At 39.2% G+C, this 14,664-nt stretch overlaps 2 protein-coding genes across 5 annotated transcripts in view; one reads left to right on the plus strand and one right to left on the minus strand.

The window, feature by feature from the left end:
• ccdc97 (coiled-coil domain containing 97) overlaps positions 1-2,192 on the plus strand; it is a 5,004-nt gene extending 2,812 nt beyond the window's left edge. For 3 of the 4 annotated variants that reach the window (XM_008305899.1, XM_008305900.1, XM_008305898.1), the window contains 4 exons: positions 292-380; positions 463-655; positions 817-940; positions 1,930-2,192. In XM_008305899.1, the coding sequence (XP_008304121.1) occupies positions 292-380; positions 463-655; positions 817-940; positions 1,930-2,080 (557 nt within the window). In that variant the 3' untranslated portion in view covers positions 2,081-2,192. Of the gene's footprint in view, positions 1-291; positions 381-462; positions 673-816; positions 941-1,929 lie in introns of all 4 variants that reach the window. The other variant, XM_008305901.1, reaches the window with a different exon arrangement.
• Positions 2,193-2,364: 172 nt separating this feature from the next.
• Positions 2,365-12,251, minus strand: LOC103375589 (probable serine/threonine-protein kinase kinX). Its single transcript, XM_008305902.1, has 12 exons — positions 12,208-12,251; positions 10,057-10,402; positions 9,785-9,847; positions 9,276-9,409; positions 9,116-9,172; positions 8,953-9,028; positions 6,332-6,580; positions 6,121-6,206; positions 4,878-4,968; positions 4,601-4,750; positions 2,832-2,904; positions 2,365-2,740 (listed from the first exon to the last, which is right to left on the minus strand). Exons 2-12 carry the CDS (start codon positions 10,325-10,327, stop codon positions 2,509-2,511), a joined length of 1,482 nt encoding a protein of 493 aa, XP_008304124.1. The 5' UTR covers positions 10,328-10,402; positions 12,208-12,251; the 3' UTR covers positions 2,365-2,508.
• Between the last annotated feature and the right edge of the window lie 2,413 nt (positions 12,252-14,664).

Here is a 14,664-nt window from a genome sequence, read left to right on the forward strand (position 1 = left end):
CACTTTGTGATACATGTCATGTATGAAAAGTGTTTTATAAATAAAATTTGATTGATTGATTGATTGATTGATTGATTGATTGATTGATTGATTGATTGATAAAAGTGTACCATCTTTTTCAAGGATCAGTTTACCCAAATCATATTTACATGCAGCATTTTTCTACTTGCAACTAGTGATCATGTTGATAGTTTTAGATATTTACTGCTGGGATATCAGCTGCAACACCAAGACATGTGCTCTCTTTGTTCCAAACTTGTAATTGTACTGTTCTTGTGCCTCCGTTCTTAGAGGGTCAGTATTTCAGTGAAGAGGAGATGCGAATGAGGGAGCCGCTGCTGTATGAGCAGTATATTGGCCAATACCTGACTGATGAAGAGGTGAGTTTTATGACATGTTTAAGCGTTGTCTAATTTTTTTTTTTGGAGGGCTATTTTCCAAATATTTTCATCTACCCTTTAGGTGCTGGAGCGCTCTCAGGAGGCCATGTCGGATGGCGCACAGGGAGCACCAGGGGCACAAGGGGGAAGCACGGGAGGGCTCGCCCACCTCCTCCTCAACTCTTACCAGGAGCGGCTCATTCAGAATCGTCTGCAGGAGGAGCAGGAGAGGGAGGAGGGTGCGCTGGAGGAAGACGAGGATGACGAAGATGATGGTGGGAGAGGGTTAAGGGTCAGAAAAAAAGTAATGTAATTAATTTGGTGTCTGGGCTCTTAGGGACTGAAATGAGACAAAGAAGAACATGAAGTCTATTTCTTTGTCCTCCCTTTCGCCCCGCTACTTTCTCACTGTTACTGCTCTGTGTTTATACTGCAGATACTGGAGTCCAGCAGAAAGGATGGGAGCCGACCCCGAAAGAGAAGACTCTGCTCAGAGAAGAGTTCATCAGTCAGATGCACCAGCGCTTCCTCGACGGTAAAGACAAGGATTTCAACTACAGGTCAGCCACAGCACCACTGACTGGAACCTTACATTGCTGCTTATTAATAGCTGCATCTGCACTAAGCAGACAATAGCTGGTGTAGCAACCAGCCTCAAGCTACCTTTAGTGGATAAAATAATTGTCAGTCAGATTTCTTAAATATGTAGGGTTGTACATGATCTCTGAGTGAGCAGACTTTTTGAAAATGTTGTTTTTTGGAAAAAAAGCATTGTTTTGTCAACTACTTTGGCGTTGACAGAACAACTGTGCCAGAGTGAAACTTAGCATCTGCTGCTAATAACCTGCTAATAATGTAGAAATCCATGTTCTAATGATACAACTAGAATTTAAGAGTGGTAAGTTTCACATGCTAAGGCAAAGTAAGGGACAAAATAGTAACTGAATAATAGTGAATGTTTAAGCTTAGGTCATAGGTGGTAGGAGAGTTTATCCCACTGGGTTTACGTTCCTGCCTGCATAAACCTTTGTGGCTGATGGTCTGTTGGTTTATTACTAGAATGAGCAGGTCACTATCTTTGGTCTTTGAGCCATGTCTCCATGTTAAGGCCTTATCTTGCCTTGTTGTTACAGGCGCTACCGCAGTAACGTAGTTTGTCTGTTTGTAACAACACTGAGCGGACTAGTTGTCTCCATATTGGTTCGTAATCTTAATCTAGCCCCTCACCCAGAGGACAATATATACCTAATGATAGGAGAAGATCCTCAGAATTGATGCTGGCGCTGCTTGCATGAACTGCTGCTCTGCTGGTGTCACTTCTCCTGATATCAGTAAACCTTATTTCAACCTAAGCCATCTGAGTCTCAGCATGTCTCTTTGTGTCTGCCTCCTCATCCTCCAACAAACTCTCTGATTTCCACAACAGTTCCTTCACAAACCACTAACCTTTTGTTTTCCCACAGGCTACAAAGTTCAGTAGAAAATATCAAAAAAAAAAATAAAAATCATATGTGGGCTTTGAAACTGTGAGTTTGTGTGTCTTCTACAGTGAGGTGGATGAGAACCCAGACTATGACAACTTGGACATCGTCAGCAGAGATGCGGAGGATAAATATTTTGATGATGATGATGATGATGATGAAGAAGAAGAGGAAGATGAGGTAGAACATGATGCAAAGGAAGAAAATATGACAGAATAGCATCTGTCCTATTTATAACACCTGCTTTGATTGAACTGTAAATACAAATGTACAAAAGAAGTATTCTGTTTGTAATTTTACATCTGATTTCAAACAAAGACTGTAATAAACATTGTTTTGGGTTTTTTGCAATTTTTTCTCATCATTTTCTTGTATAAAGGTTAAAAAAAGACATATATATATATATATTTAAAAGTACCCATAAACCATACTTGTTAACCCAACTTTCTCTCTTTTTTTCTTTAAACTTATATTGACACCTTTGTCCTCATACCACAACAATATAGATAGATAAAACTTTATTGATCCCTTTGGTAGAACCTCAAGGAAATTGTTGAATTATATAAGGAGTTTGCATGCATCATGCGGCCCTTTTTCTCGCGTCGTCTGCACTGTCTACTGTCACTTAATATCCAGTTACAAAGCTTTCATTTTTTTAATTTCTTAATTTTCAAAGTGTAATATTTCTCCTGTAATTTCAAAACTTTCAAATGCATTTTTAGTTTTTCTCTCTTCAGTTGATCAAAGTCCATTCTGTCTACATCAGAGGCTTCTGAGACATCAGAAGCTTCCGAGGCACAATCTGGTATTTCTGGATTGAGCCTAGGAATGGTCAGTTCATTGGAAAGGTAGTCTAAGTCTTCAGTTGCTTGGGGAGTGCTGTGGAAGGAACAATATTTTAAGTCTTAGCAATAAAAAAAAAAAAAGCATCTTTATGATATAAATGATATTACTTTTTTTTAGACCTTACCTTGACTGTGCTGCATCTGTGTGTCCTAGATCCTCAATTTCACTCAGCGCCCTCGAAGGTGTCGTGGAAGGGCCTGATGAAGAGAGCAGAAAGCATAAACTGATCAGCCACAGCATTAAAACACTCTATCTAACATTACCTACGTCTCACTTGTGCTGCCCAAATGGCTCTGACCCTTCGAGGCATGAACTCCAAAAGACCGCTGAAGGCTTCGTGGATCAAACTTGTTTTTTCAGCAAATCTCGTAGACGCTCTATCAAACTGGGAAATTTGGAGGCCGAATCAATACCTTAAACTCATGTTTCTCAAACCATTTCTAAATAGTTTTTGCAGTGTGGAAGGATCCTGCTGAAGAAGGTTTTTCAGTAAATTCCTGAGCTTACTGCCTCTGCTGGGTTACATTCTTCTAGTAGTGCATCATGCTAACACCCCCCCGCCATTGACATCATGTAATAGAAAATGTGGTTCCTCCGACCAGGCTACCTTCTCCCACTGCTTCATGGTCCAGTTCTGACACTCCTGGGGTCTCATTTATCATCAATGTGTAGAAAAGGTTCTAAATTTTGTCGTACAAATTAAATTGAGAGTGTGCCTAAGTACCCAAAAATCTGTATATAAAACATGCGTACAGGGCTCGTACGCACATCCGTATTGGTACATCCCTCTTGTTCTTAACCATCATGCTCTACGCACTTTCAGGATCATCTGCCTTCAGAGACGCCTCCAGTTAACTATATGGGACAAGATAACCACCACAGTTAATTCTGTTGGGTCAGACGAGAGATCGCTAGCAGAAATAAAATTTGTTTAAAAAGTGGTTTGATGTTAAACTCAGTGCCAAAAAACACGTGACAGCCCATCCATCCATCCATCCATTATCTATACACCGTTTAATCCTCATGAGGGTCACAGGGGGCTGGATTCTATCTCAGCTGACTCAGAGCAAAGGCAGGGGACACCCTGGACAGGTCGCCAGTCTATCACAGGGCTACACAGACAACCAAGCACACTCAGAGTCACATCTACGGACAATTTTAGAATCACCAATTAACCTCAACATGTTTTTGGACTGTGGAAGGAAGCCGAAGAACCTGTGATGTGGGTGCAGTCTATGGCTCCAACTATGTTTGGGAATCTAGTGATGGTGTGAAGTCCCTGTTTGATTGCAGCGCGTTGGTGATGGCTGTAAGGAAACTGGATGTAGGTTGGGACCAGGGGAATTATGGCATCCAACACTGCCGGCATGATCCTGCTCAGTGATGGCTGGGAAACGCTGGGTATCTCCAACCTCACGCTGGAATGTGCTGGTGGTCAAAATCCCTTAATGCTTTCTATTTGTACTTTCACTATTCTTCCGCTAGATTATGTGCGTGCCCATGGTCAGAGTTGTGCTTATATTTGCGTACATTCCTAAGTATAAGTACAAGTTGATAAATTCCATACTTTGCGTGGGAATGTTCGTATGTACTTATTCCGCACACATCTGTGCATGTGCACTGATGATAAATGAGGCTCCTGGCCTTTGTAGGTGCCTTCAGCAGCAGACTGGAACCAGGAAGGCCTCTCTGACTGGTCTGCAGCTACTCTTCCCCAATCTCAGCTCACCCTCTCTTTCCCCCTGTCCTTTACATAAACACAAATGTGCATGCAAGTTTCCCATCTTACAAAGTCAGCACTGTGAACAAACACAATATACAGCTAAGCAAACTGTATGCACATGTTCCCTGAATTTCACAAAAAGTGTACTAGATTACAAACGCATACTCCACCTGGAACATCTTCAGTGACGAGTGGAGCTGACATCTGTGGGGGATCAACATGTACAGCTGTAGGGATGCACAGGTCAACTGTTGCTGAACTTTCGTGTCCTGCATCCTTGTCAGTGTTTGCATCCTCATTCAAAGGCTGAAACCCGCCATCTGCACAACAGAGTCGCTGGAGTTGTCTTTAAGTGTTACCCCACAAAGAACTGGACTCATTTAATCATATTGTTCACACATTAAAAACTTTGATTTAGGGATAAATATTACATCGATATCGACAAACCTTTTACTGGACGTTCCATGGAGTTGGTCTGGTCATCATGATGTTTGGCCTGAGATGAAGAGCCTAACACTTTGTCTGCTCGGCCGGGTTCCTAGCATGGATAACATGTTACAACACAGACATAGGACTCATTGCATTTTACTGTTTGTATGTTTATGAAAGCCAAGTATCTATCAGTATTTGTTGTGAATAGCAGGTAAAGCTGCATAGAAAAAATAAAGTCTGCGGGGAAAACAATGTGCAGCTTTGAACGTCATAATGAAACAGCTTCTAGATCAGTTCGAAACAGTGATTAATAAATGAATACCGAAACTTAAATGACTACAGCCACACTAAAAGCCTCTGTCTGCCCTCAGGTCAGGTGTACATAAAGACAGAATGCTAAACTAATTTTAGAGGCAGCAAAATCAAAAGAAAATGTAAGCAGATGCATATTTGTCCATGAAGGTGAAAGCCATGCAAGTTTTTTATCGTAAATATTTTCACTTCTTCTCATTGCTAGAAAATCCCAAATCAATTTAATCAAAGATGACTCAATTTCGGTGAGTCAGCATCAGGTCACACACTGAGTGAAACGGATTAGTGTTATGAAATACACCTGTGGGTTTCTCTGCCCTGAAAAGTCAAAAGGTAAATGAGTTGTAAAGGTAGCAATTCATCAGTGTCACACTCTCGTTTACTGTTATTTTCCTCGAAATGGGACAATGATTTATAAAACGAATATCGTGTCGTACTGAATGAGACTTGAAACTAGCAATTAAAACGATATTCTCATTAGGATAATGTTTACGGAGAAAACAAACCGAGTGAAAATTTGCATAATTTTCTCATAAACTTCGACACAATCTATACAAACTTTTTCTTCTCCCCCTGCTGGCCATAAGAAAGAATGCAGGTTGAAGTCACTTGCACACTGGCTTCACTTTTTGCATCTGGATGCTATATTCGTCTCTTACATATAGTCTGTCTGTTGACCGTCTTAGTTTGGCATATAAGCATGCTGACATTTATTACGGCTTCTAACGTCATGTCTTTAATTCTGCAGCTAGTTAATCTTCATTCTAAATTATTACTGATCGCCAAGGTTGTTGGAACCACAAATTCCAGCACAAGAAAGAAAGACAAACCATCAGATCAACAATGCCAAACCTAAAGCCACAACACTGGCATGGTAAAAAAAAAAACAAAAAAAACATCAGCGGTGTTTGGAGACATTTTAGGAAGGATCATATTTGAATCTTACCTCTGAAACCTTCCTGAGGACAACTTTTAATTCCATCATCACTGGTTTCTTTTGATGAAATGTTTTCACAATTGATTGTATTTGTTCTGGAAGAAAGAAGAAGAGTGATATTTACTTTAAAAAATCCATAAAAACATGCGTAGTGTCCGCACACACCAACAATAAACTCAGTAGCCACATTTCTATAGAGGATATCTTTAGGAGATGTTACCTTGTATGATGCTGTTGTCTGTGCAGGGATCTGCAACAGTTGGTGCATCCTCATCCTCCATTTCTCCGTTTTCCATTTTGTCTTCCTCTTCTTTACTCCTGACAGCCTCTGAGTCTCCAACCTCTCCATCAATTTCAGTCCTTTCATCCTCGCTGTCCTCCGTCAGCAGCACCTCGTCTTCACTGTCTGGAACCAAGTTTTTATCTTTAAAGTCTTCCTCAGTTTGTGCTGAAGTCTGCATTTCTGCATCTGTGATCAGGATATATCAAGATGTAAGAATGTTAAAATTACTAATTGGTATCAAATATATTGCACCTTTTTTCTTTAAAAAATGCTTTAATACATTTTCTGGTTTAAGTTACCATTTAAAGAAACCCTCAGAGAGTTTATTTCCTACCTGAGTTCTCCCTGTGGTTCTAGTGCTCTTCTGAGGGCTGTACTACAAAGCGAGATTAGAGGGTTAGCCAGGTATGTTGAGCTTAATGTCAGACTTTTCAGTGTCACGAAGGTGGCTCTCTTTCTACCTAACTAGATCTCTATGGTAACTGATGCTGTGGAGCTAGATCTCCATGGTAACTTATGCTGTGGCGCGAACCTGTTATGGTTCAGAGTTTCGGATTTAAATCGGCTTTCCATCCATCCATTCATTATCTATACACCGCTTAATCCTCACTAGGGTCGCGGGGGGCTGGAGTCTGTCCCAGCTGATTCAAGGCAAAGGCAGGGGACACCCTGGACAGATTGCCAGTCTATCACAGGTCTACACTTAGAGACAGACAACCAAGCACACTCACATTCCCACCTACGGACAATTTAGAATCACCAATTAACCTCAACATGTTTTTGGACTGTTTGGGAGGAAGCCGGAGAACCCACGCTGTATGGGGAGAACATGCAAACTCTACGCAGAAAGAACCTGGGTGTCCTCACTGGGACGCAAACTGTCAACCTTCTTGCTACAAGGCAACGATGCTAACCACCGCTCCACCTTGCAGCCTGCAAGATCCTCTCCCTTGAACCAAATCATTTTATACTATTATTTATGAGCGATACAGATTCTCAGCTGAGGGAATGTGTTTAATCTGCAAACATGCCGGGTTGTAACACACTAATATCACTAAATGAAGCCGTGTAGTCACAGTATTGCACACGGTAAATATCATGTTGCCATGGGAATCAGACATATATTTAGTTGGTGATGCAGAAATCACACATGTATATATGTATTTATGTTTGGCTCTGATTTGCTGTCAAGTCCGTTTACTCTGCTGGTATGCAACTAATAGAAAACAATTTAAAAAGGGGATTATTCCGCTGGTATTTATGACAGAGAATATTCAACTAATAACATTAATTTCGCTTTGATTTGGCCAGGAATTGAAGTGATGTCCTGCATTATGGGACAGTGTCAGACCGAAATGCACTCCAATACAAGATCAGGTTTAAATACATTAAGTTTAAAGTTTAAGTTTAAAGTGCAGTTGTCAGTTGGAAATAAGCGGCTGCATCTGTAAAATATTATGTATTAACATGTTTAACAGTTTTCTACCAGCATTCCTGTATTGCACCTTTTGTAGACACTTTTTACTGCCATAACTTTTTTTCTATTCCTCATTGTTTTCCAATAAAACAACCTGATGACTGAACCAGCTGCACACGATCATTTCATTTTGTGCAGCAGACGAATCACATGATGCGTTAAACACCTCCTTTTATGTGAATACGCACAGAGTTTGAAGCAGAAAGTCTGAATTAACAAAAAAAAGTTGAGAACCACCTTCTGATACTCACTATCCTTCCGTTTCTTGTCGAGCCAGCTTTCACAAAGAAAGCCTACTATGTCAAACTTGCTTCGTAGTACAGCCCTCAGGCATGTGCATCTAGTTGTTTGTTTGTTTGTTTGTTTGTTTTAAATTTTGTATTGCTTCATTTTTGTGCTTCAGTTTATTGTCCATGCCTCTGGATTCGGGATTTTTGCTTAACTGCTACCTGATCCTTGTGTTTTTTGATTGAACATTTGTATGGGTTTTTTTGTGTCCAATAGACGAAAAAGATTTATTTAGAATAAAATAGAATATCCTTTATTCGTCTCACAAGAGGAAATTTGCAACGTCACTGCAGCAAAGTGACAGTAATAAAAGCAAAAAAACACAACTATATATTAACCCTATTTAGGACTTCCCTGTTGCCATAGGTAAAAGGTCTTTCATGATCCATTGGACCCCAAGAAAAAATGGTAAAGAAAGAATACATGCAAAATATTTGTTGGTATTCATTATACTATGTTAAATACATTTTCTGACAAGTTGACATATTTTTGGTTCCAAATGCATGACAAATGTCCCTGTTTTGATATTTTAAAAAAATTTAAAAATTAAAAAATTTAAAAAAAAACTTAAAAAAATAATAAAAACAATACCTGCCACCTAAACCAAATGGCCTGGGGTCCAAAAGACCCCAAAAGTCCTGAATAGGGTTAAAGAGACAAGGTATATACACTATATATACAATATAAATAAGAAAAACTGAAGAAAAAAGGGATACTAAGACCACAAATTTAAGAATATTTGCATGAAATATTCTTGCAAATATTCATTTTCATTTTTAGTTTTGAAACCTGCCTCTTGTGTCTGCATTTGAGTCCTCTCCTGACACCCCATCTGACGCAGACTCAGAATCTGCTGATTTGTTTTTTTGCTGGAAGTACAAAGAAAAAAAAGTCATCATGACTGACAAGATTACATTTTTGTTTTGCAAAATTAGTATCATGCGGTGTTCAGTTACCTTTGCCGTTTTCTTTCCATTCTTTTGGTATCTAGGAGGAGTTTCTATGAGCTCTTTCTGTGATGAAATAGTTAGGCTGTTTATTTGGTGTAGTCATACTTATGTTGAAGAAACAAAACTACATAAAAGATTAAAAAAGAAAAAAGAAAAAAAAACTTACATCAAAATAATACTGGAGAGGTTTCCTCTTGTAGAGAATACTACATTTCCATTTCTTTGCGCTGCCTTTTCCCGCACGGTACTCAAAGTGAGATGGAGTAAAGAATTTGCCCTCATGCTCAATACATGCTTCTCCTAAACAGAGACATGACATGATGTACCATATATCACATGTGGAAATGGAAAAGCATAAATACATTTTCAGAAAATTGTGTTTTGCCTTTTTTTTTGCAGTAAAAGAAAACTGGACAAATACGGGAAATCTTTTTGTGACAGTTGACAAGCAAGCACTTCAACACCACAAGGAAATTTAGTTTTTTAGTTCATTCAACAAAATTATCAATCAACGTTGTATCCCTCTATAGGGCAAACGTGAGTAAACCCTCAGCATTAGAAGCTTGTTTTATTCAAATGTTTTGAATAAATGCAAAATTCCTTCAGTTGCAACTTTTATCAATAGGGACTGTTTCAAAGACGATCACATGTTTGCTTGGGACTGGAACTGCTCACCTCTGTTCAGCTTTTCTGTATCCAGGAGGCCCTTTATGTTTCCACAAGTTACACGCAGCTGGCCTAGATATAGCAGACAGGAATGCCGTGTTGGACACACAGTTTCATTTATTAATGCTTAATACCAGCAGATTAAGCAACATTGCGCCATAAAATGTTATTTTTTTCATGTCTATACATTTATTTTTGCTGTAAATGCTCAGTATGGGACGTGTTATCAATAAAACATATTAAAAATATATAATGCATGTTCAGTGTGACGCAAAACTCACTATTTTCTAGCTCCATGAGGTCGTCGTCCTCATCTTCCTCCTGGCCCTCTTCATTGTCATCATCATCATCATCATCATCATCATCATCATCATCACCATCATTATCATAATTAGCAGGGCTTGTTCTATAATTGACTTTCTTTCGTCTCCTTAGCGTTTCTCTTCTGTTAGAAGTACGTTCTTCTTCATCCTGTTCTTCGTCATCCTCATTACTATTATCATTATTATCACCGTCACCAGTTAGGCGACTCAACACAGTTCTTCTCTTCATTTCCTGTTCTTTTCAAATTTAACACACACGGTCTTTTTCAGCAGGACAAACCTCCTGAAATATTTCGCACAATCTCTGAAACAAAAAAAAGAGCGAGAGAACACTCAGAATACCATAGGAAAAATAAATGAAATTTCCCCCAAACACATAGATCCTTGTGTGGCTCAAGACAGTGGTAGATACACAACTACAAGACCAAGGACTAAGAACCTGCAGTGGTGTTTGCGATTGACTGTACAGACTGAGGATTGGATCAAAGGGAACATGCAGCATTTTTTGTTTTTACCCTCTTTTTTTTCGTTTTTCTTTCGATTTTTCAGCATTTTTCCATTATCTATACACCACTTACCCTTCACTAGGGTCGTGCGTGGACTGGAGCCTATCCCAGCCAACTCAGGGACATTTACACTTACAGACAATTTAGAATCACCAATTAACCTTAACATGTTTTTGGACTGTGGGAGGAAGCTGAAAAACCTGGAGAGAATCCATGCTTCATGGGGAGAGCATGCAAACTCCACGCAGAACCAGGACGCGAACCGGGGATCTTGTTGCTGCGAGGCGACGGTGCTAACCACCAGGCAACCTTACAGCATGATTTTTCAGCATTCACTTGTCAGGGCTCAGTAAGTGCTGTGTGTATATTTTGAGATCATATGTTCAGTAACATCTAAGGTTGGTGTTATAGATGTTACATCATAGTTTCCAGTAGCCTTTATTTCTATGCAGTAGCGCTAGTAGTACTAGTGGTAGTGCTCCAGTTGTTTTAACTATGACATTGTAGACAATAAAATACTAGACAGATGATCTTTGCTCTCTGCTCATGGTTCTTCCCACATTTTGCTTGAACTCTTATGTGAATCAGCATCGAAGTAGTGAAACGTGTCCGTCTGAAATTGAATAAATCAACTATAAAAGACCAAGAAATAGGCAAGTTCAACAGATTTAATTACTGATCTGTCACATTCAGACTGTCAGGGTTTTGCAGTACATACCATCCATCCATTAGCTATACACCGCTTAATCTCACTAGGGTCGCGGGGGCTGGAGTCTATCCCAGCCGACTTAGGGCGAAGGCAGGGGACACCCTGGACAGGTCACCAGTCTATCACAGGGCTACACTTAGAGACAGACAACCAAGCACACTCACATTCACACCTACGGACAATTTAGAATCACCAATTAACCTCAGCATGTTTTTTTGGACTGTGGGAGGAAGCCGGAGAACCGGATAGAACCCACGCTGCACGGGGAGAACTCCACGCAGAAAGATCCCGGTGCCCCTCCCAACCGGCGACCTTCTTGCCGCGAGGCAACGGTGCTAATCAACTGCTCCACCTTGTAGCCCGCAGTACATACCAACATTAATGAACAACAGACTAGAATTATGATGTATTATGCTCCGTTTAGGATTTGTACTATAAATGTTGCCTCTGTTACCATCAAACATGTGAATACTGAATGGACCTTTAAGATCAGAAAAATTAAATCCAAATATCTCCAAATACAACTGAAATTCTGAGTTTCTGCTGTTGAACTCCCGCAGCATGTTTCAGCTCACCATGTTCCAGTTTTCTACATTTGCATCTCAAATCAGACCTAATAACCGCCAACAGTGGTGGATTCTGCCACTCATCTCCAAACACACACCGATCAGATTATTGTATCATCGGATTGAACTATGACTTTGCGCAGTAACGCCTGAATCCACCGCTGCCTGCTGTGTTTCCCCACCGCGGTGGTTCACACAAGAAAGCTCTAAAAAAAGCACCGATTCTCTTTATTATATTTATGCGCAATCGCTTCACGACATCGATAAATCTACTTAGTTTGTTCAGCAATCACCAGAATATCATCAACATCACGAGTCTCTGTCTTACCTCTGCTGCCGCTCAATTCTGGAAATGAAACCGAAACTTTGAGTGGAAGACACTCCCACTAAACTACTGCTGGCATTCAGACGAGTTCTACTTAAAACCATTAGGACTGTAATATGAAACTGTAATTTTATTGGGAGTATCTACTGGAGAGAAACATTACGATGGCATTTATTTTTGTTTGTTTTGTTTTGTTTTACAGAAATTGTTTCCTTTTTCTCTTTTCTTCGTCTCAGATGCTCACATTATTGCGAAATTATAACAAGCTGTCAAACATAATTACTAAATTTATTGTTGAAAAAACATTATTACAGTTTTTCTAAAATTCTAAAATACTAAATCCCATTCTGTGAACCAAACCCTGAGTGGTCTGAACCCAGTGATTGAATCAGTCACTCTTTGGGGGGAAACAAAAAACAAAACCTAAAATAATTTTCACCAAGTTACACACAGTTTACAGGTCTCATTGATTTGTTTTGCAAAACCCAAATGAAGCACGCAAATTTGCAGCTTCATTTGCAGTGTACTATAATGTACTTTTCATTACATACTTTGTAGTGTTTTGTTTTTATTGTAAGCGCTGAATCCACTAAGTTGTTCATAGTTTCTTTAGGAAAACTCCTTTCATCTAAACATTCATAAGTGGGTGTCATTAATAGCGTTAGGATTACTGAACAGATGGAATAAAATAGAGAAGAATAAAATATTTCAACAAGCACTGGATGTATTGCCATGAAAATGTTCAGTTGTCCTCAAATTTATTCAGTTCATTTATTCAATCAGACTTCTGCACCTGTTGACAAGTATTTAGAGTTTGGCCCACTGCTCATCAGTGAAGTGTTTTAATTTGTCCGGGACAGTTTTGTTTTTTTCTCTTAAATTATTCTTTTCAACTACAATTTAAAAGCAATGTCTTATTTCACTAAATTATAATTTACCAAGTTTTTATTTATTATTACTTTTTTTCAGTTTCTAGTTATTTGAGTGACGATTGTGAATTTTGCCTTTTCTTTAATGGAAGGGTATGAATACATTTGAGAACGACTGTATGTACAGTCATGTCCACCAGAAGGTAAATAAAATACATGATCATGATAAATATGGCCATATTTAAAGAGTTTGGTGATTCCTGGATGTTTCCTCTTGTGCAAATGACCCTAACATCAGCAGAGTTTTGTCTTCACAGTAAACTGTTATTAGTGAATTTCAAAAGATCGACAAGTTGGCAAATACTTTTGTGCCACATTGTCATCTTGAACAATGACCACACCATTGGTTATAGATGGTGCACTGATTAGATTTCATATTCATATTGCATTTGTTTACATTTAAATGTGCAAGTGCTGTGACCAACTCATCACATAACATAACACCCTTCCCTTTCATGCCATTGCTTAGCAACATAGTCTCCACCCATTGGCAGCCACAGCCCAGGCTAAAACCCCCCAAAAAGACATCACAAAACAGCCCCAGTTCGTCCAATCTGCTTCAAACTTGACAATGCACTTCCTCCAGGCGTCAACAATACACCTGCCAGGTTTGAAGCTGCTCCGATGTACGGTTGCTGAGATATTTGATGGTTACTGTGCAAAGCAAACTTTTGTCAAAAAAGTTTACAACTGCTGATGACATCATAAAGGCATTCTAGAACTTATGCCGACAGTCAGAGAGAGGAGATCGGCCGTGTCTCAATGTGCGTACTTGTCCTTTTTTTTTTTTTTTTAAACTTTATTCAAACTGACCAACAATACAAGACATCTTGAAAGTCCGTTGACATACAAACAAGAGCAAAAGATGAAAGGGAAAAAAAATATGAACACACTAAAGACACATACGCAAAAAAAAGAGAAAATAAAATAAAATAAATAAATAAAATAAACACAAGGCAATTACTCAAATAAATACACTAAACGTAGTGCAAACATCGACAATTTTACCAGCTTTTTTGTTATTTATACAGGAGATGGTTGAGATATACTGTTCCATTTCAGTCTTTAGCACCAAAAAAAGTGTTTGTTTTTTTTCGTGAATTTGCATTTGTGGATATGAAATTTAGCAACAAGTAGGATTAGATTCACTAGAAAGAATGCATCATCCTTCTTCCCACAGTCACTAAAATAACCAAAAATGACATTTTTGTAGTACAGGGAAAAATCAGAGAAAATATTATCAACTATGAATGAGTTCATGTCTTTCCAGAGTTCATATGTGAATTCACAAGACCAGAACAAATGTGAAATAGTTTCAGGATGCAAACCACAAAAAGAGCATTGCACATCAATGTCATTCTTAAACTTATTCATGCGTACATTTGTGGGGTAAAACCTGTGGAGCTCTTTTGGCCCTGACAGAGACGTGGCTCAAAGAGCAGGACCCTCAGTGGAGTCTTTGGGGCTCCATATCGCCTTGCCAGAGTCCCCGCAGTGACCGGCAAGTCACTCGGCGGGGATGTGTGTCTCT

The sequence above is a fragment of the Stegastes partitus genome, unplaced genomic scaffold, assembly GCF_000690725.1.
Source record: "Stegastes partitus isolate 25-593 unplaced genomic scaffold, Stegastes_partitus-1.0.2 Scaffold2687, whole genome shotgun sequence".
NCBI lineage: Eukaryota > Metazoa > Chordata > Actinopteri > Pomacentridae > Stegastes > Stegastes partitus.

Coding starts and splice junctions, on each gene's coding strand:
- LOC103375589 (XM_008305902.1), bottom strand. CDS start 10,327: ATGAAGAGAAGAACTGTGTTGAGTCGCCTAACTGGTGACGGTGATAAT. Junction 9,173..9,275: donor CTCTCCAGTATTATTTTGAT/GTAAGTTTTTTT, acceptor ATTTCATCACAG/AAAGAGCTCATAGAAACTCC. Junction 6,207..6,331: donor AGACAACAGCATCATACAAG/GTAACATCTCCT, acceptor TCTTTCTTCCAG/AACAAATACAATCAATTGTG.